This window comes from Plectropomus leopardus, chromosome 4, assembly GCF_008729295.1.
Source record: "Plectropomus leopardus isolate mb chromosome 4, YSFRI_Pleo_2.0, whole genome shotgun sequence".
Classification (NCBI taxonomy): domain Eukaryota; kingdom Metazoa; phylum Chordata; class Actinopteri; order Perciformes; family Serranidae; genus Plectropomus; species Plectropomus leopardus.
This window is the reverse complement of record NC_056466.1, coordinates 5,714,929-5,741,778: the sequence shown is the minus strand read 5'-3', so window position 1 is coordinate 5,741,778 and position 26,850 is coordinate 5,714,929. Positions and strand designations below refer to the sequence as shown.

The 26,850-nt window shown below is 40.4% G+C and overlaps 2 protein-coding genes across 3 annotated transcripts; both read left to right on the top strand.

Moving 5' to 3' along the window:
- Window positions 1–65: 65 nt before the first annotated feature.
- On the top strand, window positions 66–26,783 carry slc44a2 (solute carrier family 44 member 2). 2 transcript variants are annotated; one of them, XM_042484685.1, is made up of 22 exons: window positions 66–230; window positions 10,739–10,787; window positions 10,878–10,951; window positions 12,671–12,755; window positions 12,938–13,022; window positions 13,702–13,821; window positions 13,924–13,984; window positions 14,105–14,231; window positions 16,906–16,989; window positions 17,353–17,465; window positions 17,551–17,682; window positions 17,772–17,871; window positions 18,981–19,073; window positions 19,530–19,614; window positions 19,817–20,079; window positions 20,924–21,018; window positions 21,240–21,343; window positions 21,432–21,505; window positions 21,641–21,711; window positions 21,817–21,905; window positions 21,987–22,071; window positions 25,873–26,783. In XM_042484685.1, the coding sequence occupies exons 1-22, from the start codon at window positions 194–196 to the stop codon at window positions 25,980–25,982; spliced, it is 2,136 nt and encodes a 711-aa protein (XP_042340619.1). In that variant the 5' UTR covers window positions 66–193; the 3' UTR covers window positions 25,983–26,783. The 2 variants fall into 2 exon arrangements, with proteins under 2 accessions (XP_042340619.1, XP_042340620.1); XM_042484686.1 differs by lacking the exon at window positions 66–230 and adding an exon at window positions 8,224–8,693.
- On the top strand, window positions 22,079–25,862 carry LOC121941809 (putative uncharacterized protein DDB_G0287113). Its single transcript, XM_042484687.1, has one exon. The coding sequence runs from the start codon at window positions 22,142–22,144 to the stop codon at window positions 22,808–22,810; it is 669 nt and encodes a 222-aa protein (XP_042340621.1). The 5' UTR covers window positions 22,079–22,141; the 3' UTR covers window positions 22,811–25,862.
- Window positions 26,784–26,850: the final 67 nt, after the last annotated feature.

Genomic DNA, 26,850 nt, shown 5'->3' with positions numbered 1-26,850 from the left:
ATTGGCTGCCTCTCCTCTCAGTGAGCCTGGAATGCGCCGTGCTTCAGTTTGGTTTGGGATAGTCTCTCTGCCTCTCTCTCTCTGTAGCCGTAGCTGTCGGCCACTGTTATTGATGTTTTTTTCGTCGACATTTCCATGGTAACTGTCCTGGCTAACGTCTGATCAGCCGTGAGGAGCCGAGCAGAGCGTGAGAATGGAGCTGGAGGAAAAAAACCCGGACCCCAAATACGGTAAGACCATGTTTATGTCACTGTTTTCTCCTCGATCTCTTTGATTTTTACTCCAAACGAGCGAAGAAATGGAAACAATGACTGCAAGGGATGGATGGGTGTGGACCTCATGGGTCTCATGCAGATCTGGAGTCATCCTCAGCCTCCACACCCGGTCTTTATTCTTTGAAAACTGGCATTTAATTAGTCTTTTATTTTTTATATGACAGTACACACAAGGTACAAAGTACAAGGTAGATTATTGTCCCAGAAAGAAAGCAACATGCTGTAAATATGTGGCAGCAGTTTTCTTGTTTTGCCATATTTTAACAGCCAGTTTAGCTTTTATTAGACCAAAACTGCACACCTTGTTTATTGTTGATATATGGCTTAATTTCACTTATAACATAGGCTGATGAAGAAAAGTAGGTTGCCATCCATTCAAACAAGGCCTGTCTTGATGGGCTTTTATTAAATTAGCTTCACAGCCAGGTTATTATGTTCTGCAGGAACACAGAAAAACAGGCCAGGTTTATTGTGTTCTCCCCTGGGCTCAAAAACCATTTGGTGTTTTGTAGATTGACATATGGCCGTTTCATCCACCGATGCACACAGATTTTCGCACAAATGTACAAACACTTCACAAATGTCAATTGCTTTTGTTGGCACCATTTTTTTCCCATGCACACATTATGGAAAATCCATCCTCTATACCAGCCAAAGACATGACTCATTGCTGATTATTATGTGTGTCACATGCATTTTCTCAACTTAGCAGCCCGCAGTAGCCTGGTGTAGTCTCCTTGTCTCTGGGCTGGGTTGTTGTTCATATGGACTGTTGAGTCATGAAGTTTTGTAACCGGTGTTATTCTTACTTTAATACCCCTTCTCAGTGTTGTTACATGAGAGGGTGGCCATAGCCCAAAAGCAAACCACAGCCTTCACCATGGAATTTAATTGGGAAGACAACACTAATGCTCCCTGGCTGTTGAGTTATCTCTTCTTTCACAATGTAAGATGCTCCTGACGGCCCACACCCACAATGTTTAGTGCACATCCTCTCCAGTCAATTCATGCACGGAGCTCCCACTGTGGAGCATTTCCGTTTTGCTTTCCTTTTCACAAAGTCAACAGCTTTCCTCCCCCACGAGGACTAAAAGGTCGAATATTACGGCCCTTTAAAACTGGAGATAAAGGTTCATACAATGTGAGCACACAATACACATTCCAGCCCACCGGTGTTCTTAAACAGCAGCTTTTATCAGAGTTTGACCTGTGAGCGGTCCCTGGTTGCTGACTACTGCTACTACATTTCCACATTTTTGTCTAGGACACTGCATGCAGGCAGGAAGGCAGGCTGCAGCGTGCACCGCCTGGACTCTGTTCAGCCTTGCCTGCTCTACCCACTCAGCAGACACAGTCAAAGGCCTTTTAGTCAATATCAAGCTGGCAAACACTCAGATGCATTACCACGTACACACTGCATGCATATACACACACACACACACGCCGAGACACTACTGCTAAATGTTTCACAATGATCACTTGTCACTTGGGCTGTTGGTTCTGGAAAATCAGACAATCTGTTGCTGTTAGATCCAGGCAGTGTCTGTGAGGAGCAGAGAAAGAGAGAGACAGTGATCTGAGCTGCTAGTTGTCAGTTTTTAAGTGTTTAGCTCTGCAAAAAAGACTTTTAACGTGTTTCCTTTGTTCCTTTTTAAGAAAATTCAGGCCAGTGGCCTCATTAGCAGCTGTCAAAGGGGAGTTTTTGAAGCGGCAACAGCTGTGAGATACAGATGTACAGTTGTACATACAGAAGTTTCTGTGAGGCAGATATTAACCACCCTCAAAAGGATACTTTGCTGATTTTTCAGCTTTGTATGATAATAATGTATGTGTGTAGTAAATGACTTGTGGTTAACTTACCTCCATTGTGCCAGCACACAGATCTCCCTGCTCATCAACATCAGGTGACGTGAAATGCGTCATATGGCAGATATGAGCCAGCTCTTTGGCTGTTGCACAACAAATTGTATTTTCACGGACACAAAAAGTAAAGAAACAGATTGAGAGAGACACGCCCTTCTCTCTCAAACTCAGACCAAATTCTGATCAAACTAAAGTGGGCATTGTTGATCATATATTACCATAAAATTTTAAATGTCCCAATCCCTGTCCCAATCAAACTCCCAGTCTTTTTTCTAGTGTGGCAACACATTTTGACAAATAAAGGCCCGTCTCAATTAGAAGTCTAGTCTGGTTGCCATGCAGTTTTCATTTTTATGGAAGTTCTTTGGATGTATAAAAGCAGGTTGTTGGCTACCTGCTGGAGACAATATTAGTTAGCTGCTTAGATAATGTATACAAATATAAATGTTTAAACTTTTGCCAATATGGACATGTTACGCACATTGTTCGCCTGGTAAGATTCTCATTACATTTAAATCATTTAGTTAATTTTACTGAAACACTGAGCACCAAAAAAGACAGTGATACGTGCAGTGTAAACAAGAGGGACACAAAAAAGAGATTTAAATAAACAGTTTTATTGGATTTCTATCTTTGCTGAGCAACAGTTTCATGTAAAAGGAATTAAAAGCCCGTCCCGTAGACGCCTGTCCCAAATATAACCCTGTTGAGTTCAGGGGCTTAAGCAAATAATAGCCCCAGGCTATTAATTGAGGTTTACCGATAACTAATATTATGATATTGTATTGCTTATTTCTCACTTAAAAGTCTTCTGAAACATAATTTAGCTCAGTGTCAAGCTGTATTATGAGAAAGTGTGAACGGGAAGTAGGTGCCTAACTGTTTCCTGTAATGTAAAAACGGAAGCTGAAAAAACTGCGATCAGACCGTAAAACCAGGCAGTGCTGACAGAATATGAACTAAGATTCTGTTACTGTGTCGCCTATCTTTGATCCAAAATGTTTTTTTACAAACATATCTTATTGCATTGATTTGCTGTAATATAAGATTGTTGCCAACAGGCCACCATTGTTTTTGGACGGGCAACTCGTATTACGTCACCCATCTGTGGGAGCGTTTCATGGTGCGGTGCACTCTAGGATTTCTAGGTTTTAAGCGAAAGCAAATGTTACAGTCCTCTTTCTGCTGCTTACTCTGATCATGTATTTGCGTGTTTCTTCTGCATAGAGTTTTATCAAAGAACCAGCAGACGTGCTTTTTAAACTACAGGCTCTAATTAGAAAGATAAAAATGTCAGGAGTGAGAGTAAAGGAGATCAGATGTCCTCATAATGTCTCCTTGCATCAGACCGTGTGCATGCACAGACACGCACAACCACACTGGCCACTAACCCATTAAGGTAGCCAGGAGAGGGTTCATCTGATAACCCCTCAGGGCCCATTAGGGAATCCCATCAGTCATGACATCATCACGTCCTTTAACACACGCACAATCGTGACTAGAAAATCACATATTGTCAGTGGAAACAGAGACAGTTTTCTTCTACTTTTGTATTCACATTTGTTTCCATTCAGTTGTGATTGTAATAAATTCTGTTGACATCAGTGAAGTTTTGGTGAGGTTTGGCAGACGTTTTGAACTCCTCGTGGACCCGACTGCAGACAGATTGTCTGGCAGGTCCTGTGGGTTTGCACCATCAGGTCCTCTGGAGTTTGTCATGAACTATCCGAGGAACCCTAATGAGTGAGAAAAAAAACCAACTGCAATATTTACACCTTTTTAAAAAATCTCTTCTTAGGGTTGCTACATTTACTCACACTAGTAAACCGCCATCCCATTATTTTTTGTCAATTACAAGCAAAGTCTGTTTACAAGACATTTGGCAGCGTCTACACAACAAATGTGCTGGAATGCTTTTTCGGCACAATCAGAGATTGTTTTATGGCACAAAGCAGGCAAAGAGCCGCCTGCTCCTCCTGCTCTAATGGAGCTGTGTCTCTCACATTAGCAGATGGTCATGCAAATGAAATGCTGATGGAGAATCACTTTCGATGTTTATCCTCTTCAGTTAAGAGAAAGAGGAAATGTACACACAGAGTGATGGCAGCGAGGGAGAGTAAGACCAAAACAGCACCTGCAAGCCATTTAAAATGATATTAATTCTATCCAAAGAAAAACTACTACTACACTCACTAAATAACTCAACATGATGTGAGAAAAAGTCAAATTATTGTGTTACTGCGATTAAAACTGGACTTGTTTAAATACATGTAAACGACTAAAATCGTACCGGTCGAATTTCTTGAAGTTGGACTCACACACAATTTCCCACCAAAATTAATGTGTGCACACAGGTTTTTCAAACACAGGTAAACATAGGCGATAGGCTTTATCCCCACTGCCAGTAGAGACAGCGCTCCAGCACACGAGTCTGCCTCTCTGTCAGCTGGTGTATGTGTGTGTGGGTTGTTTTGTTGGTGTGTCCGTGTGATGTCACAGACAAGCAGGAGAATAGGCAACAGGTTGTTATGTTATGTAATAGGTCAACTGGAAGAAGGTCCAATAGCAGCTAGCTGAAAGGGGGCATACGGCCACCTACCATGGCGGAGTCAGACATATTTTCTCCCCTGATGCGTGTATACTGGGTCAAGGACAGTAGTCAAAATAAATGCCTAATTGAGCTATAATCATAGCTCAACTTAACTGTGCGTGTTAACATACTGATTGTTGTTTTATTAAAGTCTTGTGTGCTGGCGTAAATTTGTAGTACGATTATCTTGGCCAGAATTAAAAAGTTAACGATATTTTCTGAATAAGCATGCACATCTGCTCGACCAGTACAGGTCAGCAGCTGTCCGTAGACGCTTAATGCAGGAAATATGTACTGGCCTTCACACATGGTCTCACTTGCTGGATGTCATCTCTTGCGAGCCTGAATGAGAGAGGTGCTTCTGGGTGCACAAGAGATCCTGAGAAGCCGAAGAAGCCAAATCTTGAGCTTCTTCAGGGGAATTAGTTATTAGGAGCATTCCTAAAAAACAAGGCAGGAAGAAAGAACATGTTTCATTTGACATGCTATATCTGATTTGTTTAATCAATATAAAACCTGAAGTGCTACAGAGACTTCTGGAGGTTTTATCTTCTGGCCATGAAATAGTCTGGCACATAACTACCCATAGACCGTTTTTGCAGCTGTTTCTTGGCTCCAGATACATATTTTGCATATAGACATGGTATAAACACGAGGGTGGCTTTCATCATTTAACTGCATTAAAGCCAATAAGTATTTATCTGAAAGAGACATACGCCAACTCTCTTAATGGTGATGTGAGCTTCAAAGTCACAGTGTCTTTTGGGCTCCAGCACAGGTAAAGAAAAGTGTGTTTCTCAACACAAACAAGGTTGAGTTTGTGTGGGCAAGGACATGGTGCTGTATATGTAACAGGCACGTGTATGAGCCCAGCAGTTAGTGTTGTGTTTCATGCCATGGTATGTTGTCAGTCTGTCACATGGCAGCGGAAGTGGGCAGACCAAACAACAGTCATGTGCCAGCAGAGAACACGTAGGACGGTCTTATCTCTGATGTGCAGTTCGCCTCAGCGCCTCGCATGTGTCAGACACACACATGCATCATAACTGAATCATTGTCTAAACAACGCAAGAAACATTTTCAAGAAATCTTTGTCCATTGTTTAGGAAGTTAGTGATGTGAACTCTGTAGCTCAGACCGTAAAGGGACTAAAGGGGCTTTGGAACAGGAGGGTGGGCGGTTCAAGTCCAGCTTTGACCATGTTACGGGGTGTTTACTGGTTGCTGGAGAGGTGCCAGTTCACCTCTTGGGCACTACTTAGGTGCCTTTGCGCATAAATCCCCAACTTAGACTGGGCATTTTTTAAGAATTACAATACCAAAACCAGTTCCAACACCCTTAAAGTGATACCAACACCAATAAAGTGCTTAATTTGATACCTTTCTTTCTCTTTTATTAGAAACCCATCTTGTGAATGTAAGCATTCAGTCCTGAAAAAGGTGTTGTAGCACCATATCATCAAATGTTTTGGAGGAATCTCGCCATACCGAACTGCGAACTCCATAAAATACATCTCGCTTAACTCCTCCACACAGCAGACTGTATGGCTGTAGAAGCTGCAGCATTGGACTAATCACTCATTACATTAAATCGAACTAGTTAGTGTCTGTGAGCAAAACCATACAAATAGTATTTTATTCTAGATTCAGGTACAAAAAGAATTAAATAAAGGTAAAATAAGACTAGATAAGTTCTGATACTGCTTGGTACTGGCTTATTCCACTTGATACCTTGAGTACTGATTCCCAGCCCTACTCCCAACTTCTTGAAGCGCCTACTATGTGGCATCCCGATCACTCTGGCATCTCTCCAATGCATGTGTGTGAGTATGTCCTGTGTGTGTAATTAAATAATTTCCCTAAGAGGTATTTAATTAAGTATTTCTTCTTAAATTTTGACTGTGAAAGCTGTCAGAGAAGGCATGTGCTCACAAGCCTGAAAATACAGCCTAAAGTAGAAACAGGAAGCTGAGAAAACAGAAAGGCCATAAATCTTTATGTGTAAGGCAGGAGTTTCAAACATATGGCCCGCAGGCCAGAACTGGACCATTAGAGGGTCCAATGTGGCCCAGTGAATAAGTATGCAAATATGCACACCTAATATTAATGCAGGCCCTGAAAACACCAAGGTAACCATGTCGTCAGTGAGAGTCAGTCACCCAACTTTTTGCAGTGTGGCCTACACCGTCAGCCTTTGTCAACCCTTATCGCCTTTTTTTGTTTGTTTGTTTGTTTTTGAATGACTCAGCATGTTGAATCAGTGTTGGAGCCCATCGGTGAGTGAAATCTGTTCAGTTCAGCTTTAGTCAACAGGGCGTGAGATCGAAATAAACTTTTTATATTAGGGAAGACTATAGAAACAGTTTGTTATTGTTTGTGTTACCGTTTGCTGGCACATGGTAAATATAGTTTGTTCTTTGGGTTGTGTTGTTGATTTGCTTGAATCCCTCCTGTCTGTCCTCTGGATTCCCTTTTTGAGCGATGAATACAGACTACTGCCGTCTGCTGCTATCAAGAGTCGTTTCCTCTCAATCAGACACAGTATGTTAGCTGTATTCTTCAGTGTGTTCAACTGCACTTTTTTGGCAGAGATACAGGCGACATGAGGCGACACAACAGTCGGCTTTCATCACCGCCCGTTCTTTGATGTCGGTTTAGTTTGTCTGGGCTTTAAGAGGTGCAAGATTTCAGCATCAAAGTTTAACAGTGAGTGCTCCATGTTAAAATTGCTTTAGAATCCAGAATACACTTTACAGAAAACACAAAAAAATACAGTGCTCATATTTAAAGATATTAAAAATTGTGCAAAATATTGTCAATCAGCAGCTTCAGTACAAAAGGATCCATATCAGACTTATATCTGAAAAGAGAACTACTGGAACCCTTGTGCTAAGGCCCTGCCAAAACTTTGGATTTGCAAATTGTTTATAAGTCAGGGCATAACTTAAAGGAGCTTTTTGTAACTCAGTCAAACCAGAAATGGGCAGTCTTCCACCCTCTAAATGTCAGTCTACTACTGTTTCCATACAACTGCAATTGAGTGAGTTGTGAGTGAGCATTACTGCACACTTAGAAGTGGAAATGTGTGAAAAAATGCCATCTAATGTTGAAAAAGGAGTCAGACATATTGTTTAAACCGCACTTATCTTTCTTGAGGCATCTCAAGCTGTTCATCTGCTGTTTCGTAAATGGATGAACATCTTCAGAATGTACTTTTTTACACTAAAAGAAAGGGAAATGTGGAGGGGTTGTTATTTATGGGTCATTATGAAATTGTTTTTGTGGTCTGGCCCACTGGACAGTAGTTTGTTTGAAATCTCTGCTGAAAGGGTTAAACAGAAAACTGTACTGTTGTGTTGTTTTATAGTCCCCTGTTGTGTTGTTTTTTTCAAAGCCAAGTGGCGTGTTATGAGCATGATATATTTGGGTCATGTGACCGCTCTGAGGTGAGAGTGCAGCTGCTCTGTTGCAAACTGTAAAACAGATGCAACAAGGAAACACTGAACACTGTGTTGTGTTGATTTAATGGATTGAGTTTCTGCCTAAAATAACTGTTTTGATTCAGAAGTTAAAGACTGCTTTGGTTCCAGATCACGTCCCTGTAGTCAGACGCGTGAAACAGCATTTTAAGTCAATTTTGGCGACAGCAGCAGGCGCTACAAGTCTTTGTTGCTTCTGCTTCTCTCCAGATTCCCCCGTCAATACTGTTTTTGCTGCAATTCCCCCGACAAGTCCTGAGCCAAGAGAGGGACCTCATAGAGCGAAGAGGGAAGAGGAGGTGGAAGGCAGAGTTTTGAGTACAGTTGAAAGAAGGAAGTGAAGAGTTAGAGGTCGGAGGACAAAGACTAATACAGGAAGGAGACGTAAAGATAGAACCAAACAGAACGCGGAGAGATTTCTATAAAACCGTCCATGTCAGAAACTGGGAGAGAAATAACGACGGGATGACAAAACACGAAAGACAAGGTACTGTACGGCGGGATTTATGGTGAACTGAAGGTTCATTTGTTGCTGAGTTGATATTAAATAAGTTGTCGGGCTACTGCTGCACTGCCTGATGGCTGATGTATAGATCAAGTCACATTATACCTGAATTACAAAGTCAAGAGACGTCCTTTTTGGTGGTGCCGGTTGTGTTTTTGTAAGGTGTGGGCAGAGTGTGTGTGTGTATATTGTGTGTGTGTGTGTGAGTCTGTTATCAGACATACTGCATGGAAGCATTAGACAGTGACAGTTAGAGCTCGCCTTGAACTCCCTCTTTGCGTCTGTAACCTTTAAACATGTAAAAGCTGCTTCATCCTGTGAAATGTCATAAAGTCTACGGCAGGCAGTAATGTGACAGGATGTGTAACAGCTTCTTGCTTGTGTTGTACGTCGCTTTGGATAAAAGCGTCTGCTAAATGAAATTGTAGAATTGTAGAATTGTAGCTCAAAGTCTCGTTTTCTTGCGAAAGGGTGTCACTCGAGGAGTTAATGTTTACTGATTTCTTGTGAAAAAAATGCAATTGCGGATATAATCTATAAAATGAGCGATGAGCGCAGTTTCTTTGTGAGCGTTGACTCACACAGTTAGCTCATGATGATCTCACTGTGGGCAGAGTGGGCTTGGTTGATGTTTTCTCCTCTGCCGTGTCTGAAGTGTTTCCATGGCGGCTGGTGATGTCCACGGGGAGCTCACCGTCGCCGGGGAGCCATTTTGTGGGTTGCTAGGCATGGCAGTCAGGCAGAAGAATCCTTTTGTTCTGGAGAATGTCCTGTCCTTGTCAATACATCGGCTCACACTTACGTACTCGTGTGTGTCAGCGGTACGCAGAGTGCTCTCTGTACGCACACACACATTGAACTAACTCACCCTCCGTACATCATGATTGGATTTTAGTTTGGTTTCTTCATTTGGTCTCAGGGACAAAACACATTAAACAATATCATTTTAAATAATGTATAATAAAGTGTGAGCCAGAAGGCAGAAAGGTGTTTTGAAAACAAGTGAAAAGAGATGTTTTAAAGAAATGAAAGGAAGTAACAGATCTCACTGAGCTGAGCAGGTTGTCAAGCTTTAAATGCAAAAGCACAATTTCTTTAGAAATTCTGTAAACAAAGAAAAAAAGGATACTGGTGACCTATGTCGTATTAAAAATTGTTTTAAATATAATGGATGATAAATGGTTTTATTGTGCTGCCCTCAGACACGTTCCACAGATATTTAAACCTGTGAACACAGGGCAAATTGGTGTGATTTCTTTCAGAAACATGGGGAAAAAAGGCAACTTGGAAAGAAATGTTCCACATATTGCAAGGAAGTAGTGGATTTAGAAATTTATATTTTTTTAAAAAAAAAGTTAGGAAAATAATATTTAGGTTAAAAAGAAAAAGGGAAAACAATATTTTTTTAATTATTATAATTTGTAAGCACTTTTTTCCAGGTCATTTCCTATTTGTTGTTTTTTTTTTGTTTATTTATTTATTTATTTACAATTTTTCAGGTAATTTTACAAAATTCTTGCAGCACAGTGGTGTAGTGGTTAGCACTGTTGCCTCTGGGGTGGGGTTCGGACCTTGAGTCTGCATGTTCTCTCCGTGTCAGCGTGGCTTTTCTCCAGTTTCCTCCCACAGTCCAAAGACATGCATGTTAACTGATAACTAAAGGGATGGGTGCCATAAGGATTTACCATACCGTTATATGTTACATTATAATAGTCCTATTACTATTGTGGCGTTTGTTTCAGCATCAGTATCATAAACCCATAAAAATCAAATATTGTTGTCTCAGTGATCACTGTGAATGAATTAAATAGCGAAAAACAACTTTTTACAAGCAATTTGTGTTTAAGGAATTTTTTTTATTATGTCTTCATGAGAGCTGACAGTCACAACTGGTTAGTGGTTTCCACAAGTTCTGCTTAACTACTTTCATTTCATGTGTTTTAGTCTCATCACATTGAAGTCAAAAGTTTCAAATTCAAGTTATATTGCGAGACATTAATGTGCCTGCTGTCTCTTTTTGTCCCCAGGGGAGTCAAGGAAGTTTGACCCAAACTTCAAAGGTCCGATTCACAACAGGTGAGACGTCTGTTTCAGTCACCAATCATAATTCTTTTATTTCTTTAGCACCAAACGCCAATAAAACTCTTTTGTTTTGTTTCTCCTCAGAGGCTGCACAGATATCCTCTGCTGTATTCTCTTCATCATCGCCTTGTTGGGGTACTTTGCTGTCGGTATCGTTGGTAAGATTGATCCTATTTTCTTCTATTTTGACACTTAAGTGCCTGTTTTTATTACTGTGTACAGTACTTTTAAATATTTAAGACCATCAAAATAAGAAATATCGCTCAGCTTTTCTCTGGTACAGCAGTTTATTAATGTTTCTTGTCCTAATCAGTGTTGTGTGTAAGGCCGTTTCCAGCCTCTTGAATACAGTGAATCCATCATAAATCCAAAATTAGTGAATACAGAATTAAAAATAGAAATGATCATCAAGATACATTTACTAGAAGTAAATATTGTACTTTGTAAAACTTTAAAAAAAACATTGTTGCATTGTCATTTTTAATATCTCTGGTGATCACTGAATATACTGAATGACTGTGAGACACCTCCATAATGGAGGTGAGATACCCAAGGAAGTTCTGGACAAGAGTTATGAGCTGTGTGGGTTTTTTAATGCACTTGTTTAAATATTTGAGACACAATGCTATGTCTATATAGTTTCCCATAGAGTATATTTAAGTATATAGACAAAGGCAAACGCTTTTCCATGTCTTTGCTGGAGTATAAACCGTCTGTTTTAATGGTCTGGAGTTTTATTTTATTGTCAATGTATTGCCAGAAAAGAGATAATGTATGCATCCAAAATTGCAAATGTGCCAGAAAACATTGTTTTGTTTATTCAGTACTGATAGGAAAATCTGGTGATATGCAGTATGTGCAACATCCTATTTTATATATACTAGTGCTGTGCCTATTCCAAACACACCTGATGGAAACGTGCCGGGTGTTTGGCCTGTGGTATTGCCGCTTGCAGCTTTCCGGAGATCGCTCATCCAAACAACTTAACTCTCAACACTACGCTTCCTATGTTTCTGAGCAACACACTTGGACCCAAAAAGCTATAGATTTATTTTAATGTTTACAGTATGGTGCCACAGAGCTTCATTGTTAGGTGAGAGAGAGCCTGGCAAGCCTCCAAATGCTTGTCAGCGGTTCTGATACTTTAAAAAAACTCAGTTATCCGTACAATAATCTGTGTCCAGTGCTCTAAATTAGTCTGTTAAATTTCATTGTGCATGTTCAAGTGTCCTCATGATGTTACATGTTAGATATGTGCTGCAGGAAAAGGCTCCTCTCTGGGTGAACATGCTTATACCGACACTGAAATGGCTCAATTCAGTCTATAAAGCTGTTAGTAACGGTTGAGTAAAATAATCATTCCTGTCACTGTGTGTGTGACAGGCAGCAGCAGCATCACAAACACTGAAATGGCATTTGTCCTTTGCAAAAAGTAAAAAGAAAAGAATATCCAAATGCCTAAATAGCTACACAACCAACGAATACTCAAATAGCCAAATATTTGGGTCCAGCCTTAGTTGTACGTTAGTATGGCAAAGAAAAACACACCCAAATTGCAGCTACTCGCAGTCAGAAACACCAGTTAAATACAGTCACAGAGACATGTTCGACTCTCTGCGGAGACTTGCAGCTGCTTCACAGATCGCTGTTATATTGTATGTGTAGCATGTCAAAATACTGCACATCCTTGGGTCCTCAGTAATACATTCGCCAAGAGTGAAGGAGATCAAATAAATGGTTCTGGATATGCACACACGCACACACACACACACACACACACACACACACATTTAGAGCTCCTTTGCTTCATAGTTAGATCATCATTTCATCTAAAAGTCCACTTTTGTTCTGAATGATTTCATTTCTTCCCCCTGCAGCCTGGTCTCAGGGTGACCCCAGGAAAGTGATCTATCCCACAGACAGCAGGGGGCAGTTCTGCGGACAAGCGGGAACACCTCTGGAGTGAGTCACCTGACGAAATGATGTTTATGTGTCTTTGGAAACCTCGCACATGCAGACTCATCTGTGTATTTCATATAATGATAGGTGGTGCTGTAATCTGATACGCCTCATTAGGGACTTAGAGGTATTTATTTATGATACAGGCCAAATAATAGTTTTGTGATATTGTTCTCACACAACAGGAAGAAGCCTTTTCTGTTCTACTTCAACATCCTGAAATGTGCCAGTCCTCTGGTGCTGCTGGAGTTCCAGTGTCCCACCACACAGGTCAGAAAATACTGTATATGTAATATATATAAAATAATGATATTGTGTCAAGACATAGCCTAAAAATATCGCAATATAGTTCTCAGCCCATATCACCCAGCTCTACTTTGCAGTAGAGCTACATGAATGAAAATAGTAAGAAAAAGAAAAAAGAAAAAAAACAGGACGCAAAACTCAACAGTAAAAAAATAAAATAAAATAAAATATTTGATAAGCACTTCTTAGTTTTACAGTTTCATCTCCATTTTTTCTACCTCCGTTTACGAAGCCATATGGCGCCCACTTCTTGTTCATAAACTTTTGCTATTACAACTAAACAGGGCGTTAAAATATGTCTCCGAAAACATAGTAGGAAAGAAATAGGCAGTAAAGCAACATAATCTTTATTTATATTCGATCAGCTCTGCCTAGTTATACCGTTTGATCAGCGCTTTAACCGTGGTGGCGGCGAGCAATATGAAACTATGGACGTAGAGTCGGTAGTTTGAGCAACAACCCAGGAGCCAGAGAGCTACTGCCTGTCATAAATTTCTTCATTTTCGGGTGTCTCTCCGAGGCTGAAGGGGGAATATCCAGGCCGCGGGTTGATGGAGGACTGTTTACGACGGTTCATCTACCCGCATCGTTTGGATCGAAAGCCGGTTGAAAAATAATAAACACAATTGTATGTTGTGTCCAGCTATGTGTGGAAAGCTGTCCTGACCGGCACATGACGTTGGTGAAAGCCAAATTAGGCGGCCCAGAAGACCATGAATACTACAAACAGTTCTGTAAGGAAGGAGTGGATTTCGCCAAATTGGTACGTATTCAAGTAACTGTATTATTCACATTTTATGCATGCTGAAAGTAATACAGTGAAAAATATTTCAAACAGTAAACATTTGTGTTTTACGTGATTCAGAGTCCCCCTCAGCTCCTGCAGCAACGCTTGTGTCCTGGCATGCTGATGCCCAGTAAACCCTGTAAGTGAGAAGCCTGTTCTTTCACCTCGTAAACTGTCTTCATTTTCACCCACACGACCAGCTGCTGTGTCGGCTGTGACAATTTGAACTGTATCAACGGATGATCTCCTCCCTCCACAGTCACGCGTCGCTGCCTGCCTGCCTTGGGAACCATGAAAGGCGGGGTGGTGGTGGTCGGCAATGAGACCTCTCTAAATGTTGGACCTGGCGTCAGTATCAACGCAACGGATGTGCTGGAGGCGTCCAAGTGAGTCTTTTTTTCACTGTGTGGCGACGCATGAGCACACAACATATGTTAGTGTTATGAGAGCATGAATCTTAGTGTTGCACAGTTTCAGAGCTGTTTGATTTACATGTCGGTACAATCCTGCTACAACTTCACGTGATCGCAACCCTGAAAGTCGTAGATGTTCTGAAATGATCAATTAATGCAAATGAAATGTATAAAACGTGCTTGATAAATCAGCAGGATCACCTGAATGCAATGGTCTCTGGTGTTTTTTGATGAAAAATAGTTCTGATTACTCATTCAATGGATTAGTTGATTGACAGATCATTTTGGCCATTTTGTCACAGGTAAGTTGTGTCTCTCTGGGTTGTGCATTACTGGTTTAGTCTAAATAGGCTGTTTGAAGAAATCAGTTCTTGCTCTTTGAATTAAATGAGGACATTTTGTCAGTAAAAATGAAAATAATTCTTACCTTTAAGTCATAGTGAAAACACTGGCAACTTCTGTATGCACAAAATATTCCAGTTTTTGCCCCTATTCGGAAAAAGACAGTATTCCTGCTGAACTTTTTACATGGCTAATGAAAATAAATATTCTGCTAATAGACCCATTTACATGCAGTCATGCATCCTCCGGCTAATGTGCCCTAAATTGTTATTAATCACATCAAAATATGGAGAAGTGAAATGGCTGGGTGTGCTGGGAGTTTTTGGTTTTTTTGCACCAGTGGTGGACTTGTTAGACCGTTCAAACACAGCCGCCCTCTTTCATTTCTTCAAACACCTTCTTGAAAAACTCCACCTTACGATATTTACACATATCCAAAAACCTGTCACTCTCCAAGTCGTTCAAAAGTAGGTCTTTTGTTCTTCTTCCAACCGGAAATTTCAGCTTTTCTTTCTGGCATGCATCTCTACTCCAGTCCTGCAAACACAAAGAGCTGACCGTTAACAGGCAAGAGGCCGTGTTTCACAAACTGCAGTCAAAACCCTAATAGAGACGAATATTCTGAAACAATGCTTTTTAATCTCAAATAACACCAGAGATCTAACATGTCTCAATCAGAAAATTCTACATTCAGAAAAAGACCTAATTCGAAATTTCGAAACGGAATATAATGTTTACATGACTGGCATCAAATTCACAATTTCTCATATTCGAAATAATGGTGAAATATTAGTGTGCATGTAAACATAGTCACGGTTTGGTGGGTTAATGAACCAGTTGAAGTTTGAAACTCCTCACACACATATCACGGTGCTGTATCAGCTGATAGCCAGCTCATCGCATCCCATCATATCTGACTGCAGTGACCGATGTGCTGCTTAAACGTCTTTATGCTCTCATTCATATCTCATTCGTACACTGATGTGTGTTTACTGCAGAGCACGCCTGCGTTGGTTCTGCTCCATTTGTGTGCACCCTGGAGGGTGTTTATGTCAATGTTTTCTATCAGCGTTATTCCCTCTGGGCGAACGCTCCCCGCATGTTATTTATCAAGATAATGAATGTTGCAGGCTGTTGTGCTGAATTCCAGCTGCAGACAGCAGCTGGAGAGGCCGTCAAGTCAGTTTTTTTTTTGACATCTTAATTTGCAACGTGCCATGACAAGAAAAATACATTGTCACAATAACAACAGTGTTTGTTTGTGGAGAATCACTTCCAAATGAATTACAGACTTACTTTTTTATGTAAATAAATGAACACGTTTCAGATTAGAAGTCTAAATTTCCAATCGTCTCATTAATTTTTATCGGGTAACTTATTTTGCACAGCAGCATTCAAGTTTTGACTGTTTGATTTATTTTTCAGTTAAAACATTTTGATTTTACTAATTAGTTTGTCAGTCCTCGGCTACGAGGCCCAGAAATGTAAAGTAAAAAGTGTGAGTTTGCTGACTAAAATGTTTTAGCCTGACTACTGAAATACAGTGATGCTACAGCAGGAATGAATATTAGCTTCAACTATGTAGCCAGATGAACTCTTAATTAAGTCACTGAAACTTATTAATAGGATGAGAAGCTATAGAGTTGTTTTAGTTACTAAAGCTGTTAACTTGAGATGTTTTTAGTTTGTTCTTTATTTTGTCTTTCTTTCTTTCTTTTTTTAAGTTTTTGTTTATTAAACATAAAGGCAACATAAACAACATTTATTACGGAGGAGACGCTGACAATAAATTCATGCACTTATATTTTTTGTCTTCTCTTGTTGATTTTCAGCTATTCAATGGTAACACCAATTCCCAGAAAACACTCACTCCATGCCATTCACAGTTTAAAGAAAAGAGCACAAAAAATACACAAGTATGACAAATCAATAATAATGGTAATAAAGTATAAACCATGGTTTAAAACAGAAAGGAAAGAGAAAGAGATCCTTTCGTTTATTTTGTATCTGATTTTGATCGTGTTTGATCGTGTTTTGCCTTTTTACAAACTAATTATGGCTTCATTAAACAGCATATGTTTTATGTTTTTTTTTTTTACACTCCATCATTATTATTTAACATAGTAACAGTAGTACTCTATGAATACCAGGGCTGGTATTGTTTTCACCTTGTGAGTCTGTGCGGAATCGTTTTTTTTTCGTAGCACAGTGAAAAAGCAACACATCACTCAGACTTGTGTACATGTATAAACTGTTTATTTTGGACACAGTGGTTGGTTTCTAATTCATTTCCTTTTTTTAACAGGAAATCCAATGTGGTTGTTGAAGCTCGCCAGGTGGCCATGAGAATCTTTGAGGACTACACTCAGTCCTGGCACTGGATCCTGCTGTAAGTCTGTCAGCTGTCTAGCTGTTACACTAACAGAGTTTTGTTACGTAGAACGTCAGGAGTGAAAACCAAGACAAGAGCTAGTAAAAAAAACAAAATTTTCCTCTTTTCCACATTAAGTTTTTTTTTCTAGACACCAGATTCCTTCAGCTGATCTACTGTAGCTGTCGCACACACACACACACACACACAGTTATGCTTCCTAAATGTTTTCATGTGGTGCATAAAAGCATCTGAATGTTGGAGGCCGACCTCAGCTGAAACAGGGAAAATGCACGGTATGTCTGCAGCTATCTCGACCATAAGCAAAAATGCAGAAAAACAAATTCTCAGTGTGCTCCGCTGTTTGATGTGTCTCTCCAGAGGTCTGGTGATCGCCATGCTCGTCAGCTTGATTTTCATCGTCCTTCTGCGATTCTTGGCTGGCATCATGGTCTGGGTCATGATCGTTTTGGTCATTCTCGTCATCGGATACGGTAAGCCTTCATCCTATGGAGATGATAAAATAGTCTACTTTTTTTAAATGAAAATTTCTAAATTTTTAAACTTGTTTTTTTCCAGGGATTTTCCACTGTTACATAGAGTTTGCAAATCTGAAGGGAGAGCCGGGCTCTGACGTCACCATCCGTGACCTCGGCCTGCAGACGGACTTCTCCGTGTACCTGCAGATCAGACAGACCTGGCTGGCCTTCAGTACGCACAGACGCACTTTCATTCTTTAATATGTTTCTGTATGAAGTTTTTATGAATCCTGTTAATCTGATATCTTCACTGTGTTGCAGTGATCATCCTGGCTATTGTGGAGGTCGTCATCATCCTGCTGCTCATCTTCCTCAGAAAGAGAATCATGATCGCCATCGCCCTCATCAAAGAATCGAGCAGGTCAGTCCGAGCTGGTTTCGTCTCACTTTGTGCCGCGTCTCTCCGTTCTGTTTCACAGCACAAATACACAAGTTTCTGCTCACATGGTTCAAAGCCAAACAATATTTTTATAATGACAGTGGATTAAACGAGTATGCGTAACTCACAGGGTTGAAAGTAGAATAAAGTTCTTGTCTGTACTGATATCCTAACCTTTTATTGCTTCATCTAGTTGTCCTCCTGCCCCCAGCTACATGCATGCCTGAACACATGCATTCGGTTTCCTCACACCTGTGAGGTGTAAAAGGAACTGAAAAAAACTCAATGTCATGTGTAGCAAATAAATTATTCAAGTGGTGTAAGTGCCGCAACGCATCACAAAATCATACCAATTTGTTTAGTTGTAAATTAGAAGAAAATTACGACAAAATTCATAAACTGTCAAAAGGTTTACAAGTTTTTGTCTTTTTTTCACAGCCTTGGGCACGAAAAAAAAAAAGTTTTTCTTAGAGTGAAGTTATTGAATATTTCAGGGACACTTCACTGTATAAGAGTGAATTTGTAGAATTGTTTTCATATTAGTCTGATTTATAAAAAGAGTCATTATGTTCTATAAACAGATATTTGCAGATGAATATAGATAAACTTAAAAAATAAAATTAATAAAAAAGCAAAAAAAGAACACAATTAATGCAGTAATTCATGAGAATAATTCGCAAAATGGCACACAGAAAGAGATAAAGCTGTGAGCTCGATTCGGCAACTCCTCAATACTTCCAGGTGGCAACAATGGCAGCACCGAAGCCGACTCGTTAATACCAAAGAAAGCATACGAGAAAGTTAATGAGTTCTAAGACTGAATTTTGTGCACATTTTGCCTCTTTAGCTCTCTGTTTACCCGCAGCTCAAACGTGATTGGTCACTACTGCTCACACTATAAACGTTAACGAGAACACTTCTGATTAATTAGTGATAAACATACTGAGAATTATCACCTAACTCTGCAGTCCTTTGCAGCTCATTTAAGCTTCTCTCAGCTCACTGTTACTGTTATGATTCACTCTCACAGCTCCCATCAGCTTTCCAGAGTATTATATTTAAACATTATATTTAAACGCTTTCTTTTTCAGAGCTGTTGGTCACGTGATGTCATCACTGTTCTACCCACTGCTGACCTTTGCCCTCTTGGCTTTGGTGATCGCATACTGGGCCATCACTGCAGTGTATCCTTTCATTTGATGCTGATCAAAGATGGCCAAAACACAAATGTTTTACTTTTTTTTTTTGTTTTTACTTTTAATTGTAGATTTTACATTTCCCACTTTACATGAATATTTTACATTTTTTCTATTTAAAAAGAAAAAAATATTACGTACAAAAAGCTGCAAAAATAAACGAGCATCTGTGTTAATTAGCTAATTAATCCATGAGTTAGGCATTAAATACATCACATTTACTACTCTTAAGGTTGTACAATTTGTATGTAATTCCTACATCTTCCCAGTTGTTGTTATAAACCCTACACTATTTAATTTCTGTATAAAAACGTTCCCATTGTAAATATTTGTTTGTGACACATGACTATTAACTTGTACATGAAGGCAGATGTCTTTTGATTGTGACCTTTTTTAGAGATATCCTTCCTTTGTCGACATGATCTCCTTGACGGCTCTGATCAGTTTCTTGTCCACCTCTAACGAGCAGGTGTACAAAGTGTTCAACACCACTGAGTGCGAGTACTCACGAGAGACCTGCGACCCCAAGGTACGCTTTTAAATGTCACCGACACACGAAGTGAAGGTGTGTGTGGGGTTCAGCTGCAAAGCCAAACAAATATTCTGACACCTTTTCGTGAAGAACTATTTGCTGATGTCACTGTTTACTCAGACAGCATCACAGTTTTTGGTTTACTGTCTGAGGAATCACTTCAGTAATCCTGCCATCTGCCTCCTCTCTCTTCCTCCAGACATTCAACACCTCCAACGCTTCAGCTCAGTGTCCGGATGCAGAATGCCTGTTTGCCTTCTACGGTGGGGAGACCCTCTACCACAAATACCTCATCCTGTTCCAGTTCTACAACGTCTTCCTCTTCTTCTGGTGTGCCAACTTTGTGACGGCCCTGGGCCAGGTCACTCTGTCGGGTGCCTTCGCCTCGTACTACTGGGCCTTCAAGAAGCCCGATGATATACCCGCCTATCCCATCTTCTCCTCGCTGGGACGGGCTCTCCGGTGAGACACTGAACCTGCGTTATTGAATTAATGTCTACAATCTGACCACTGGTGTATTTATGAATCTCTTTTATGGTAATCATAACATTGGCATATTTTTTTTTGCAAATTGTAATATTTTGATACAGGTGGAGCTCTTACACTGACATCTAATTCACAAAGAATGAATTTTGGCTGGTGGTAGCTCCATGATTTGTGCATCACTTACAGCCGCTATCTGCTCCTCAAAATCAGATATGAAAATGATATTGTGCTAATGATATGACAGCATAAACAATCCCAAAAAGTTTAGCAGCTGATTGCAATTATCCACTCATATATATATATATATATAACATGTACTCTAAGCTTATGTGCGAAAATCAAAATTTTCAGACCACAAGCTTAGAGGCCTTCAGCAGTCCAAAATTACGGAAAAGAACCAGAATCAATCAGCATTCATTGTTCAGTTACTAATTGCTATTTTTTCACGTTTTTGTGAAAAATCAAGCCACTTTGCCCACACAAACGATCCAAAAACACTAATAACTGCGTGTGGCTGTGGGCTCTGATCTTTGTGAATTGCACTTTTTTTCCACCCAGGCCTATTTGCATAAAAAAATCTACTTTTGCCCCAAATGCATGCATATAACCTAAAATAAATACATGCAAACAGCACAGAAGCACTGAGACATTGTTTGCTTGGCAGTGCAGTTATGGATGCATTTTGTCCTCTGCAGTTGCTTTGAGAATTTTTTCTTCTTTGTGCCGGTTTAGTGGCTGCAAAACATGTGCAATCCTTTTGTGAATACCTGTGTGAGCGATTTATGCTCAGGGTTGGCTTCTGTTTGCTCCTCCTGTCCAGATACCACACAGGCTCCCTGGCTTTTGGCTCTTTGATCCTGTCTATAGTCCAGGTCATCAGGGTCATTCTGGAGTACCTGGATCACAAGTTGAAAGGTCAGGAAAAGACTACTAACTTGCTAAATTACCTGACTGCATATTTCCCTCATTATCACATATTTATCAGAAATGTGTTTGTATGGATTAAGGATTGCGTGGTTTAAACTGGTTAGTGTTGAATCCTTGTCTTGTTTAGATACAAAGATCAGAATAATGCAGGTTATTTCATAAATGTAGTTGTAAATTAATTGTAACATTCTTGCTCTCTCATCCATCAGGCGCTCAGAACAAGTTTGCCAAATTCATGCTGAGCTGCATGAAGTGCTGCTTCTGGTGTTTGGAGAAGTGTATCAAATTCCTTAACAGGAATGCCTACATCATGGTGAGTGCTTGTAACCAGATACAGCTGCATGAGAGATGTTGAGTCTTCTCGGGTTTTAAAGTAGTAGACTTTATTTTTTTCCCTCCAGATTGCCATCTATGGAAAAAGTTTCTGTCCCTCGGCTCGGGATGCTTTTTTCCTGCTCATGAGGAATATTGTCAGGTGGGATTTCATCACTTCAATATAAGTTTTCAACTCTATAAGCATTAGATTGCAATATTTGTTTCATGTTGAAGCTCTTAGCCCAGTTTAAGGTGATATATTCTCACATTCTCTGCTGTGCTCATTCAAACACAGGGTGGCTGTTTTAGATAAAGTGACTGACTTCCTGCTGTTTCTTGGGAAGCTCCTCATTGTTGGAATAGTTGGTGAGAAAGCTTTTATTTTTAGACCAAACGTTTCTCACACTGGAGAGAGATCTGTCTGGATTACTGGTTGAACTCCGCTAATTCACATTTTTTTATTCTGCACAGGCATCTTCTCTTTCTTCTTCTTCTCTGGGAGAATCAAAGCGGTAGAGGAAGCTGCTCCGTCTCTGAACTACTACTGGGTGCCAATACTGGTGAGAGCCAGTTATATTTGTGTGGTTTGATCCTTTGATGACACAGCAGAGTTCTTGATGTATGTGATTTTCTTCCCCTAGACGTTGGTAGTGGGATCCTACCTCATCGCCCACGGCTTCTTCAGCGTGTACGCCATGTGTGTGGACACACTGTTCCTCTGCTTCTGTGAGTACCTTTGCATTAATTCCTCTCCTCTTCCTTCCTCCGAGCACTCATAAAACTGCCTCAAGCTGAAATGCTGGTTTCTTCTTCCTGCCATGTTTCTAAATCCTCTTCTCTTTGTCTCATTTCCCCCTTTAATTTGCTTTATTTTCACACATTCCCTTTATTTCATGCTTCCATTTCCCCTCATTTTCCATTAACCCAATCCAAAACACGAAACACGTGCAAAAAAGGTGAGGATTTGGAGAGAAATGACGGCTCGTCCGAGCGGCCTTACTTCATGTCCCCCGAGCTGCACGAGATCCTCTCCAAAGCCAAGAGGCCGGAGGAAGACCGAGACGGTGTCGAGCTGGGGGATTCTGCAGACTCTGCGAAGCAAGTGGACGAGGTGAAACTGGAGGAGGAGACTCCTCTTCACCAGCAGGAAGATGGAGAGATCCAACTGAAGCAACAGACAGTGCTCAAGCAAGACAACGAGGAGGAGAAGCCTCTGCAGGCCAAGGAGGACGCCGAAGAGCCAAAAGAGGAGAAAATCGAAGAACAAAAAATCAGTCAGGATGAAGAGGCCGAAAAGAAAGAAGAGGTGAAAGAAGAGGCAGAAAAGCAGGAGATAACAAAGGAGGAAAAGACAGAGGAGGTGCCGCCTCCTGCTGTGGAAGCTGAAAAAGAGGATACTGATGAAAAGAAAGAGGAAAAAGAAGAAACCTTAGAAGAAAAGCCTCCGTCTACACCACAGGAGTAGATGTTAACAGTAATGCAAGGGCATAAATGTCAGCTTGGTAAACCTCATAAAGCATAAAGAATGAAGAACTGTATCTGTGTGATATGGGCCTGTTAAATGTACGGCATACAAGCTAAAATTACCTATGGCCTTGCTGTGTGAGCGGCGTGACGTCCAGCTGGATCATCACGGTCGCGGTCCACACTTTAAGGTCGAAGCAGGTCAAAAGCCCAGTGCATATCTGTAGCTTGGAAAAATGCTCTCTTGTGTTGGTTTTAGAACAGTGTTGGTTTTTATATCGTGAAGATCTGTAGAACATTGTGAGTGCTGAACCTGTGCCTGATTACTGTCACTAATATTTGTTGTCTTAATCCTGTTAACGAATGCACTACAGAACCACTACGTACCGTGTTTACAGTCGGAGCCAGTGACTATGTACAAAGATGAACGACGCCTCTTCGCTTCCTCCTTCTTTACATAAGTGAAGCCAAAATATCCAGGATACAGACGCTCATACACCTGCCCAGCCAATCGCAAGCAGTGCCACTGATCATGAGCACACTGATTGATGAGCAAGTCAGTTCGCACTCCAAAAATGTCAAATACTGCCGCTTTGTCAGTGCTGCCAGTGTCACACACAGATGCAAATAAGCTCCTTTTGCGGCAGTATGATACACACCGGGCCCGTCAGTTTTAATGGCAGCGGTCAAAACTCTTCAAGCACAGTTGCTTTGTCCATTTGTTCAGCGTCCGGATATGGTGCACAAAAACAACTTTAGCAGCGGTATAGTATGCATCAGTTGCGTCAGTTTTAGAAGCAGTGGGCAACAACTCAAATTACCCCACTTTGTCAGTGATGAATGCACCGAGGCACTTTTTGCAGTGCCATGAAATGCACTAGGCCTGTGGATTTTAGAGGCAGCTGGCCACAACCCAACTTGTCAAGTACCACTGCACTCTCAGTGGATGTCAGTGTCAGACACTGACGCACTGAGGCACCTTTCGTGGCAGTATGATGAGCGGTGGGCACGTCAGTTTTAGAAGCAATGGGCAAAAGCCCAATGCATCACATACCACCACTTTGTCGGTGGATATTGGCGTCTGAAAAGGACAGACTGAGGCACCCTTTGTTGTGGTATGATGCGCTCTGAGGTTTCAGTTTTAGAGACAGTGAGCAACAAGCAAATTCATTAAGCACCACTGCTTTGTCAGTGGACGTCAGCGTTGCATTCGAACGCAATGAGGCACTTTTTGCCGTAGTAAGATACTCACATGTGCGTCAGTTATAGAGGCAGCGGGCAACAACCTGACTCGTCAAATACCGCCGCTTTGTCAGTTCTGTCAGCATCAGACACTGACACAAAGTGGTATGATACACAGAGTGCAGCGGCAGTTTGTGATGCCACCAGCAACTACCATGATGTAAAGAGTAAAAAAGTCCTTTTATGCGGTGGTGGGGGGATCTCAAACAAACTCTGGACCTTCACCTGGGCAGTTGCTGTTCCCTCCCTGTTTAAATTTTAAGGCAAGGCCATTATGGTTTTTTTTTCTAAATCTAACCACGTGCGTTTGTTGCTTAGATCTAAAGAAAATACATATAAAATAAAGTGTTATTTTGAAAAGACTCAGTGCGTGTAATAAGCGTTCGTTGACACGCTGTCTCAGAACATTCAAAACAGACTCAGGGGGGTACGTAGCACATCATATTTAGACATGCAGGTCCACTGACGAAGCGGCAGTACGGCAGTATTTGACAAGTTGGGATGAGAACGTGATTGGCACACCCAGCTGTCAATCATGATGTCACAGTCTTTTTTATTGCATAAAATAACTAATTAAAACCAAACTTATAAAAACGAGCATTTGAGCATACATCAGCCTGAAAAGAACTACCTTAAATGGCAAAAACATCTTTAGAAAAAATTAATTGGATGATGTTTTAGTTTGGCCAATGTCCCATTCACTAACATGGATGGGGTGGGGTTAATGACCTATACTGCAGCCAGCCACCAGGGGGCGAGGCTGAGATGTTTTGGCTTCACTTTTGGGGAGCTGTTTTGTCGTCCATCTTTATATATCCTTCAGTCTGCGGTCAGAACACTCACATCTCAATCGATGGTGAATCTCTTTCACTGTTTACAATAATACCAGCTGACGCCAAAATGTTACAGACATATTTGATATACCGTATAAATATTGGATCTTTTTTTTTCCAATGGAACTTGTATATACACAGTAGTGTACGTCTATTATGTATTTTTTGGCTTCAGTCTTGTAGAGATCCAAGATGGGATCCAATGTATTGTATTGACACCTACTTGCCTTGGTATTTCGGACTGGCGTAAGTGCTGTGATTGTGTCGCCATGACGCAGCCATCGTGACCTCTCTGCAGACCCCCCACAGTTGTTTACTGATCTTTCTCGCTCTGTCCTTATCCTCTCTTTGTCTCTCTCTCTGTCTAAGTGCTGCATGATGTTGACATGGCCTTCTGAATGCTCGCAACTAACAACTTAATTCTCTGGATGCTTTTGTACCCTTTTTCTTGTTTGTCACCTTGTGGAAGATGTAAGTTGATTTCCCAAATGAAATTACTGATGACATTCCATATTTATTGGATGTAAATCTTGATTAAAGGTGATTGTATTTAATCATAGTAGTTCTGTTATGGGTAAGCGCTTGAGTTTTAAGGTGGTTTGGAGTTTGGAAGCAGGTGAGTTTTCATGTCCAGTGAAGGCAGACAGGAATTTGATTTTGTCTTAAAGGGGCAGTCCAACAATTTAGTTTACATGTTAAGGTCACTTGTCATGGGGAGTAGTGCACAGCCTGTAAATCAGCTGAATAATGTTTTCTGTAAGGTATTTCCCATAATTGATCTAAATCTACTTACAGAGATTGAAATGCATGGTGGGATGTGGAGTGTCTTGCTATTTTGCAACTTGACGCATGTTGGGGAGAAAATAAATCAGGAAATCTCTGCCTCTGCTGCATTGATTTTTGAGCAGTGGTTCCCAGCATTTTGGTTTGAATTGTTAAATAACTCCTCAGTTTAAATGTTCCTCACCTGCTTCTGTCCGTGTCACAGTGGAGGATTTGGAGCGCAACGATGGATCTGCAGAGAGGCCGTACTTCATGTCTCAGAACCTGCTGGACCTCCTGAAAAAGTCCAATCAACAGGCCAAATCTATAGATTAAGTCACGAGTGTGTGTGTGTGTGTGTATTTGTGGTTGTGAGCATGTGTGCGGGTGCGTGTTGTATTTTAAAGTGGAGATATGAACAAAAAGAGGAATTACAGTGCCATTTCCTGTGTTACAGTATGTGTGTACAGTATGTTTGTGTCTTGCTGCCAAATGAAAATCCTTCATGTTGTCTGTTATTTTTTTTTTTTTACAAAGCATAAAGCCTGTCGGCTCTTTATATTTGCCCAATTAGGGTGTTTTTATATCAGAAGGAACATGCAAGCTTGACTTAAAGATGATAACTGTAGTTAATTTAAGGAAATGTTTGCCTTACAAAGTAATGTTTTTCTTTATCATTATATATTTTGGTCTTTTTTTGTTACTATATATGTATATTCTGTTACACAATTTTTGTGGAAGTTTTGAATGGTCCAGTGTCTTTCAGTGACATCTGCAATTTTTTGGCAGAAGTAGCCTGTTGATAAATGTGTAAAGTTGTGCTTTATCAGGTTAATTAAGCTTATTGCACTGTATGAAATCAGCTCACCAAAGCAAAGTAGCTAAACTGCAGGCAATTAAAAGCTTAGTGTGATATCAAAGCCTTAAGAGATTATAAATAACCCAAGTGGTTTAACTTGGATTTGCAGCCTTAATTCTGACTAAATTGTTTATTGCCTTTATTCTTAAACAATCTGTCAATGTAAGATTAATGTGCAAATTTTGAGTTTGTAAAAGTTTTACATTATATTTGATTTTGTTAGAAACTAATAAAAGTGTGTTGCCGTTTCAGTGTTCAAAGGAACAAAAAAACAAAAAGGCCACTGTTTTTTAGGTTTACTTTGGTAAAATAACACTTTGATTACGGTTTGTTTTTATCTTCGTC